General features: G+C 39.7%; 1 protein-coding gene across 2 annotated transcripts in view; it reads left to right on the plus strand.

The window, feature by feature from the left end:
- Nucleotides 1-5712, plus strand: part of epha4l (eph receptor A4, like) — a 56334-nt gene extending 50622 nt beyond the window's left edge. For both annotated transcript variants that reach the window (XM_042413899.1, XM_042413900.1), the window contains exons 17-18: nt 1079-2307; nt 4107-5712. In XM_042413899.1, coding sequence (XP_042269833.1) covers nt 1079-1193 — 115 coding nt within the window. In that variant the 3' untranslated portion in view covers nt 1194-2307; nt 4107-5712. The remainder of the gene's footprint in view (nt 1-1078; nt 2308-4106) is intronic.
- The last annotated feature ends 4176 nt before the right edge of the window (nt 5713-9888 follow it).

Consider the following 9888-nt stretch of genomic DNA (forward strand, 5'->3'; position numbering starts at 1 on the left):
GGATAGAGAAGATACAAGCCAGTCAACACAGCAAAAAACTTAACTTTTCTTACAGCAAGCCAAGTCTGTAAATGCAGTGGAACTGTGGTCCCACTTTTTACACAGATCACTTCATTATTTAAAAAAAAAGAATATTTAAAGAAGTAAAAGATGATTTATGTGTGAATTTGGACTGGTTTACCACTTAAAAACATTGGTTTTACTTGAAAATACTTATGTGCTCAGTAAATTTCACTTTCATGACTACTAAGAAATATTCTCGAAAACAATCAATCAAATCTTATTTAAATCTTATTTTTTTGAATACTTTGATTATTATTTTGAAGACTATTTTGAAATGAATTGAAAATTCTAATTATATAATTGAAACAAAATTAATCTTATTAAAGGTATACCTCAACATTTTGGGAAATATGCTCATTTGAAGAAGAACATTGATGTCACTTCCATGTTTGTATGCTAAATACAAAGCTAGAGCCAGGAAGTGATAGTTTAGCTTAGCATAACCTAGAGCTAGCCTGGCTCTACCAGCACCTCCACATTTTACCAAATGACACATATCCTATTTGTTTAATTACAGACAGAAGTGTAAAAATAGCACATTGTGCATCTTGTGTTTTTACAGTTACATATTAGAAATACTTCCAGCACGTAACCTAGCTAGCTTTTTCTCCCAGCTTCCAAACTTTATGCTAAACTAAGCTAAGCTACTTGCCTGTTGGCTCTAGTTTCATATTTAGCATACATACATGAGTGGTGTCAATCTTCTTGTAAACTACTGGCAAGAAGGCAAATAAATGTACATGTATGACCCAAAATCCGTGACATCTTTTGAAAAGTGTACATGTGTTAAATGTGTCTCTGTCACTGGTCTGTAGGCCTAATATTTTCATTTTTCACCCATTAAGATTACAGGATTAGGATTGCTGTGTTGGCAAGTGAAATTCCTTATACAGCAGTTAAACTGTCAAGTCAGTTTCCACTGGAAGGGTGTAAAATCCATCATGTGGATCAGGCTTTCGTGTGTTTGTTATTGTTGTCCTCAGTCCTAAATGTCTGCTTTTCCCAATCCTTCCAGAGACATGGCCCGCATAGGCATCTCCTCGGCAGCACACCAGAACAAGATCCTGACCAGCGTCCAGGGAATGCTGTCTCAAATGCAACAGATGCAAGGCAGAATGGTTCCCGTCTGAGAGATTTAAACAAAGAAAAAGGAAAAGGGAGCAAAGCGACTTCATTTCTTATGAAAAAAAAAAATAACAAAAAAGATTAAATATTAAAAAAAAAGAGACAAATAAACTATGAAGAAATAGTTTACCTCATCCATGCACTTTAAATTGGATCTAAAAGAAAAGAAGACGTTGATGAAGAAGAAAAAAAGTGGTGAAAATGGCACTTTTTTAAAATCAGACCTTTACCTTGCCCTTTTTTTGTTGTTTTGGAGAATGGGACACTTCTGTCTGCAGCATTTATGGATAGATGGAGGGACGGCTGGAAAAGTGCTTCCGAGAGGCCAATCTGGAGTGCCTTTAATGGTCTGGAAGGAAAAGCGAGGGAGGAGGGAATACCTTTCTTCCTCCTCTTGGGCAGAGTGTTGTTTCTGGAACTTTCTTTCTGGAATAGTCCGCGGAGCAGATTTTTTTGATTTCCTGTGACTGTGTTTATTGTACATGAATTGTTTCTGTGGGACACGCAGGCCGCCCCGGCCACCATTGTTCTCTCTCAGCTGGATCTGTTTGATATCTCACAGACAAAATGGAGGATCCTAACCGTCAGATATAAACAGTGAATCTCTGAGAGGTTGAGGGTTGGATTCCGCGGGGAGATGGCGGTGCAGGGAGGGCTTATTTTGAGGAGCTTCTTGTTGTATTTTTGCTCTGTTCTGGCCTTGTTTTTTTTCCCAGAACGCTGTATTTTGTTGCCCTCAGGACGTTGCTGAGAATGTCTTTGATCTTCCAGAGGAGCCTTCCCACTCCCCTGTCTTCCCAAAAATGCCTTCCCACACCTCTGATAAACACACAATTTGGATTCTTCCATTCATTTCCCTATCAGAATCAAAGCCCCCGCCCACCCTCCTGCAGGACCTACCACCTCTTCCTCACCACTTTTGATGGACAGCTGTTTGGACCAGCTAAATTGGCTTAATAAATTGGATGCAAGATGACGGAATTTATTGGCAGGATTTATTCGGACAAAAGGATGCAACAAAGGCAGTATGGATGCAGAATGAATCAGAATCATTAGCATCAAAATTGCCAAGACAATAAATAAGAAAATACACTGGGGATTACTCAAACAGATATCAAGGTGAGAATCAATAGTACTTTTTTTTGTTTTTACCTTTGCACAGCACTAAAAAAATCCCTCGTAAAACAAAACATATAAAGTTATTGGATTATACCTCCCCTTATTGTTGCAATATGCCTCTAATTATCAAGTATGTCTAGTCACCAAGAGCCTATAAAATTCATTAGAACCCCCTGTTTCTCTCATCATTGGCCCCTCAGCACCAGAAACAGTGTTAATTAACAAGCGGGTCGCGCCATCGTAGGCAGCCAGAGCAGATCAATAGCCGCTGGTCTGTGATCAGTCTGCGGACCTGATGTGGCTGGCATGTTAATGAGAAGAATTAATCAGCGGCTGACTCCCAGTCAGCCAAACAAAGCCCTTCAGAGCTCACTAACACTTTCAGGATTGAGGAGAAGGTGATTCTGGGGCGACCGACAAACAAATATGTTGTCATGGTAGCAGCAAGGCTTTATGCTTTCATTTTTATATATCAAATAACACTAATTCGTTCCCCCTTTTGGTTAATCCTTGCCCAGATTTCCATTTTTTGACTTTCTAAGTAGATCATAATTTATGCGCACAAATTAACACATACCCCCAAGTTAATAAAGAATGGATTTGGATTACTCAGCAGGTTCAAGACTGACCTCGCCCACTTACATAATTAGTTTAAATTATGTGACGGCGTTGATTTATTTGATTTATTTTTATACACTTAGTTTCCAGTTTATTAGCTTCATCTAACTAATACAATAGCCCTTGCAATAAAAATGTACCTCCATGAAAGTTATCAGTTTTCATTGCAACTGTTTCAGAGAAGTGTTTGTTTCAATTCGGTGGTCATGTTAGAGGTGCAGTTTGTGGAGCTGCAACTAATAATTATTTTCATTATTGATTAAAAATCATGAAAAATGCTTGTTATAATTTCTCAGAGCCCAAGGCGATGCATTCAGATTTGTTTGTTTTATCTGACCGAGAGTCCAAAACCTGGAGACATTAGATTTACTATCTGAGAAAGTAAAGCTTCAAATCATCACATTTGAGAAGCTCAAACCAGCGAATGTCTAGAAATTTTGCTCGAAAAAATGACTGAAATGATGAAGCAATTATCCAAATGTTTGCTGATTAATTTCCTGTCGACCGACTAATTGTTTCAGCTCTACTGTTGAATTATATTTAATTAAACTGCAAAGTGTCACCCCATTTATATATATATGTGGGTAGACTAAATATTAGAAAAACACCTCTCAGTATAACAGCGTTTACTTCTTGTGAACAAAAATAAAACTAATTTTGAAAATTGCTGTACAGAGCTTTTTTTGAACATCCAGTACGTATAATAATGAGAATGAATGTTCCATATTTAATCAGTATTCCTTCTTCAGGGATGTTAAAAATTTTACAAAGGAATCATTTCAGTCAGTATTATAAAAAAAGCATTGTGTAGTTGCACTGGCTTCAATTTATACATCTAGTATTCTAATATACACACTCGTTAAATGTGTATTGGCCTGCGTTTGATGCGTACCAATCAGTCAAGGACACGTTTCATGCATTATGTGCATACAACAGCATATGGTGCACACAAGTTAATACATTGTTGCCACGAAATCCATATTCTCCCCCTACAGGGCGGCTGCTCGCCGTCTCTGGATGCTCTGGCTTTGGCTCTCGATTTTGTTTAGCAGATGAGTCGAATGTTCCACGGAGCTGAAGCTAGAAAGGAGTATTGTTGGTCAGGACTGGATGCCAAGCAGAAATTGTTTATATTCAAAACCACCATGACTGATGCAGTCTCTCTCTCTCTTTCTCCTCAGCTGCTGCCGTCCATCATAAAACAGGATCCCGGCCTCGCTCGCCATGACTAGAATTCCTCCTCGTCTTCCTCCTCCTGCGCTCCCTTCCTCTCCTTGGAGTCTCCTCTGACATCGAGATGACAAATCCATCCCCACGTTTCCGAGACGTCCGCCGTCACAACACGTCAACTTGACAAACTAGCCGCCATGTGCTTGTGGCCATCCAGCAAAGTACTGGAATTACTATGAATGATTTAACAGCATAAAAAAGAGACAATAAGAAGAATGTAATATAATCGAGAAGCCCTGCTCCAGCGGATAATGTACTTTTTTTTTTGTTGAAAGTTTCATTTTATTTTGTGATTTTTTTTGTTGTGTTGTTTTGTTCTTTGTTTGCATGTAAAGTAACAAGCGTTTGATTTGAGCGTGCGAATGAGTCTCGAAGTGTGTGTGTGTGTGCACGAGTGTGCGTGTCTAGATGTATGAGTGACGTCTCAGAAGTACTATCAGTAATTTTGTCTGTTTTCATGCCACTGTGGAGGAGGAGGAGATAACAAGAGTTGTATTGTTTTTGATATAAAGAAAAACCGTGGACTTTTTTTTTTTTTGCTTTCGTGTCGTCTAAAAAACGATGTAAGGTGTGTTGCTCCCGTCGTGCAAACTCTACTCAGCAACAGCATTTATTAAACAGCTTTGTGGAATGCAACCCATTTCTGCTTTTGCAGTGAAGCCGGCTTGCAAATGGACACGCAGAGACACAGACAAGTGCAACTCGAAGCCTCTTGTCCGTAGAAACGCAGCGGACACAGACTAGAGTTTGGACTCTCCGAGCTCATGACAAGTCAAGGAGAAAATGTTGGAAAAGTCTCTCTCAATATGGGAACAGGGAGCAGTTTAAAATGAAGCATCTGTACACAACAAAGGATCAGAGAAGTGAGGAAAAAAGTGATAAAGAAGGGGAAACTGTTGGTTATTTTTATTTTTTCCAGAGCACATCATACAGCTACAGGTTTAACCCAATGGACTATATTCATTTTGTTCCTTTATCTCTTTAAACTATACTTATGTGAATGTTTTTAAACTTGTAAGTGACGCTTCAGATAATACAAGAACACCTCCGTCCTTAATACAGCTCTACTGCTCTTTCCTTTTGGCAATGTGTTATTTTTGGGTTTTATCTGTCAAAAAAGGACCTGTTTGGAAATATGCAAGACATGTTGGGAAGGAGAAGGAAACCAGAATGTACTGTAAAATACTTTTTTCCTTTACTTAAATGTTGGACGATTTGAAAAACACAAAAAGAAAAAAAATTAACAAAAACGCAAGAGTTAATGTTTGTCATTGTATGCCTTCCGATGCCATATGATCTAGCCATGTAGATCTAACATTCTCTCAATCTTTTGTTTTTGTACCTTTTTTGACATGATCATGATTTTTTTTTTGTTTTGTTTTGGGTTTTTTTGGCCTTGTTTTTTTGTTTTTTTGTTTTTTTTTGTCAAGGAGCTCTAGGTACATGTAACTTATGTCATTTATTTATGTCCTTTTATATCTAGTTTGTAAAATAATAGCCTAAAGTGAAGAAAATAAAGGGGTGCCAAAGCGCATTCTTATTAAAGTAGAAACCATATGACGATCTCCCTGCCTCTCATTCACACACACACACATACGCTGCATTGTCTAAAGCGAAGACCGTCAGCATTTTCATCAGTTATTATGGTCATTATGTCCGTAGAGTAGAGCTGATTATCTTACTATCATGCATTGATTACTGCATTATATGATTGCATATAATGGAGGGATTATGTAACAGGCCAAGGTAGCACATCAAGCAGTTTCTTGGCCTCATTTGTGCTTTCTATTTTTCACTGTCGCTCTGCGTAACATAAACACACACACTGAAAGAAAAAAAAAACTGGCCAGTCTGTTGGCAGTGTGTCCTCTCTGCAGCACATGTTCAGCAGATATCATGACTCTGGACTTGAAGACTTGGCCCTCAACTCCTCTCAGGCCTTGAGGCAGCAGCGAGCGCCACTCACTTGGCGCAGTGCATGTGTGTGTATGCGTGTTTAATCAGAATAACATCTGCTTCCTGTGCTCATTTCCAGCAGCGATAAACCGCTGATTGTCCTGAGTCTTTGATAAGGGCCCGGGAGAGAGGGGGTGTGAGGGGGGGGGAGAGAGGACAGTTTTAGAAACGGAGCTCAGGCGAACGTTGAGCCAAATGGCGTTTTACACATTTCCTGAGAAATCACCAGTGCAACGCATGCATACATTAAAGCTCTGAAGTTTGCAGTGGGAGATTTTTATCGGCCTCTGAGGGAAAGTGTGCCTCCTTCGCAGATTGTTGACAAGCTTCGAGGGGAAGACGGAGGAAGATTAGTGAGGCTGAGCTTGATAAATTTGCCCTAAACCGAGAATGTTTATATTTAAAATGTTGACAACCGGAACAGAATTTGATTTTTTTTTTTTTTTTTTTAAAAAACATAACCCACACGAATACACATACATATAATATGTATGTGTACACAAGGATTTTTTTTTGCTATAATCCTGGCCCAATAATGTTGACAAAAAGAAGAGGGGGTGTGCTGCTCAACAAGGCAGATGAAGGAAGGCAGTAAGTGCAGCCCTGAATGCGAGCAAGAAGGAGAACAGAAAAAAAACAAAGTGAGAGGAAGAAACCCAGACAGGCAGAGTTAGTGCAGGTCACATGGAAAGGAAAAGCTGGCTGTCTGCTAACCAGAGTAAGCCAAGTCATGTTGAAAGTTCAGGTTGTGGCCATGATTTGGCTGCAACGCTGCCTGTCTCTCCAATGCTAGAACAAAACGAGCACAATCCAACACCTCTGTCAGTAAAGCCTTGGATGCTCAGGGAGCCGGCCCAAGAAAATGATCTTCCAGATATTCCAGCCCATGATCTTTTTTTATAGGAGGGACAACACAGATGGTGGGAATAAAAGACCATCCTTTACTTGGATTGTTTTAAGTGTATCTACTACTACAATAAACATTAAACTTTTTATTAACTATAGCCACAATCCTTCCATAATCCAAGGAATGTCACCTGCTGATCCTGAGGATCATCAGGGTCAAATTTAAATGGATCAGTAACAGCTAAAATAAACCCGATCAAATGCAGATGCTTTCTTTAATGCACTCTGCTGTGTCATGTCCACGTCAGCCAGCTAGTACTACGATGCTGCTCTTCTTTCTTATTTTTACTCCTTATGTGAAAGTGAAGACTAGAGTGTAGCAAACGTGAAAAAATTATTTGGCCGCACTGGTGCGAGAGACTGACTGAGACTGACGGGCTGGAAAAACACACTAATTCACTAGCACCAATGCTAACAAATTTGTTTTTGTAGTTCCAACAACATCAACAGAGTGATAGGTCTTCTGCAGTAAAACCATTAATTGATCACGTCATGTCAATGTCAGCCACATTCTCCCAGGTAAACTTTCATTCAAACCATATCAATAATAAAAATAGAAATAAAAAAAGCTGATCAATTTAATAGTATGAGCCAAGACTGTCAGTATTTGGATCAAGTAGTTCATGAAAAATACAGTAGGCTACAGTTGTTATTTCATTGTGTCAAACACATTTAATCAACAATGCTTATCTTCTGCTGCATGTATTAAATGTAACTATGTGTGTTTCTTTCAGGGTGAATTAAGCTCTATCTTATCTCATTTTCAAGTTGTAGCTTGACTGAGACTGTACAAACATTGTAGAAAGCGTAAATTTGGAACACACTGGCCTAGAATGTAATCTAGCCTTGTTTTGTCTGGCAATAGGGTTGCTTTACACACATTACTCATAGACATGAACAAACTTTGGGATTTGTATTTCTTTTGTCACTTTAAAACCTGTCTCAGCTCTGATAGCTCAATCAAGTCACAATTGTATAAACCCTCTCACACTTAAATCCAAATAAAGGGGCTTATATGTAGACTGAGTGAAGAGATAGGAAACTTACCCCTTCAGATCCTCTTTTACACACAAACACACACAATGCTAGAAACCTTGATGCTTTTGTCAGCCAATCCAATTAGGGAACCTGTAGGTGAAGTGCTAGCCCCTCAAACTGGCTTAACCCCAGCAGCTCCATACTGTCGCTGCAGCCCTGTTCATTGGGTCACTTTGTTTCATAATTCAATGTCCTGATTTGAAAGATAAAATCCCTCCTGGCCCGTCCTTTAAGTTAATCACAGTGGGGCGCCACACTTCACACTGACATCATGATTACTCTGTCCTTTGTGTTGTCATTCCTAAGTACGTCCTTAAATCCGCACAATATTATAATCCATAATCCAAACGTTTCAACGTTAATCCCCAGCTGCTTCACCCAATTTCGAGTCAAGAGTTTTCTTTTCTCAACTCTCCAGGTGATTGGTTGGTGTTCTTGTTGTAGTGAAGGACGATTTAAGAGGGAAACTGAGTGCTGTTATGACGTACGTGGAAATATCTGACAGCAAAAGCAAAAATGAAAAGTGAGGGGAAGAAAACAAGAAGGGCTGAAAGCTTCAGTGGGAAAATATCTGGGTAGAGCCTCTCAAACGTCTGAGCATATTGATCGAGAGGCTTCCAGCATAGAGTTGACCTTGTGTCTGGTCTGTGAGGTATTGCTTGTGAGGACTTTGACATACGCAGCGATAACCATGCAGGGCCAAAAACCATGCCAAGGTCGGAACAAAGTAGGAGCAAATTCTGGCAGTGAGACAGAATGTGTCTTAATTTAGCTGAAATCTCCCAGTTCACAGTCCAATGCTGTCTGTGTAGCCGTCAAACAGCAGCTCTGGTTTGGCAGACACCAGAGGCAGAAACTATCGCAGACAAACACCCGACAACATGAAAAAACACTTACGGGAGAAGAACCCTCTCTTGGTTCAAACCCGGCCTAAAGGCAGCTTTTTTTTCCCCCAGAGTCTCCTGTGAGTAATGGAAATGAACGGGAGATGAATGAGAGTCTGAGAAAAAAAACAAACATGGGAAAACAGAGATGTGAGTTGGCGCGACAAAGAAAGAAAGGGGAGAGGGAAGTGAGTGAAGACTGATGGGTGACAACTTCAGAGACAGCCTAGGACGTCTTTGAGTCAAGAATTTACGAGTAATTGGCAACAGATCTGAGAACATTTAGTCAAGGTTGATTAATATACATATATATATACATAATATATATGTATATATACCTAACAGATGTCTTAATGAAAATATCTTCATTTTCACATGGAAAAAAGAGGACATTTCTGCTTTCTTTTGCAAGGGCACTTTGGATAAATAAGATGAAATAGTTACTGGTACTTCTACATCCAGGAGTTTAGTGCTATGTGACATGGAGGGATGATAAAGGGATTTAGGGGGGGATCTGGATGAAGAGGCAGAGATTTTTCTCTGTTTATGAACTCTTTATTCAGCACCTCATAACACATGGCTGTGTTCAAATATGTCATGGCCCCCAAACATCTGTCTAAAGGTTCAGAGGACAAAACCGAGAGACATATTCACTGCAAAGCCAAACTATGCGGCTAGCTTAACACCCAACCACTCAACGACTACTGCAGCTGTTTCTCTGTGAAAATAAAATCTATTGTTTGACATTGACGGCTGCAGCAAACCTAAATATGTATGTTTTCGCTCAAGGCTACAGACACCGAACTAACAACAGGAGTAGCCTTAAAGTCAGGAGCCTTTGCATCTCTCCCCACCTGCTTTGTGTGGGAAAGGCGACTCTCTCCAGGAGCATAATCCTCAGTGATTGTTGGTCTGTTGGGAGAATGTGGAGCTTTATCAGCCCCACCAG

The sequence above is a fragment of the Thunnus maccoyii genome, chromosome 6, assembly GCF_910596095.1.
Source record: "Thunnus maccoyii chromosome 6, fThuMac1.1, whole genome shotgun sequence".
NCBI classification, from domain to species: Eukaryota; Metazoa; Chordata; class Actinopteri; order Scombriformes; family Scombridae; genus Thunnus; species Thunnus maccoyii.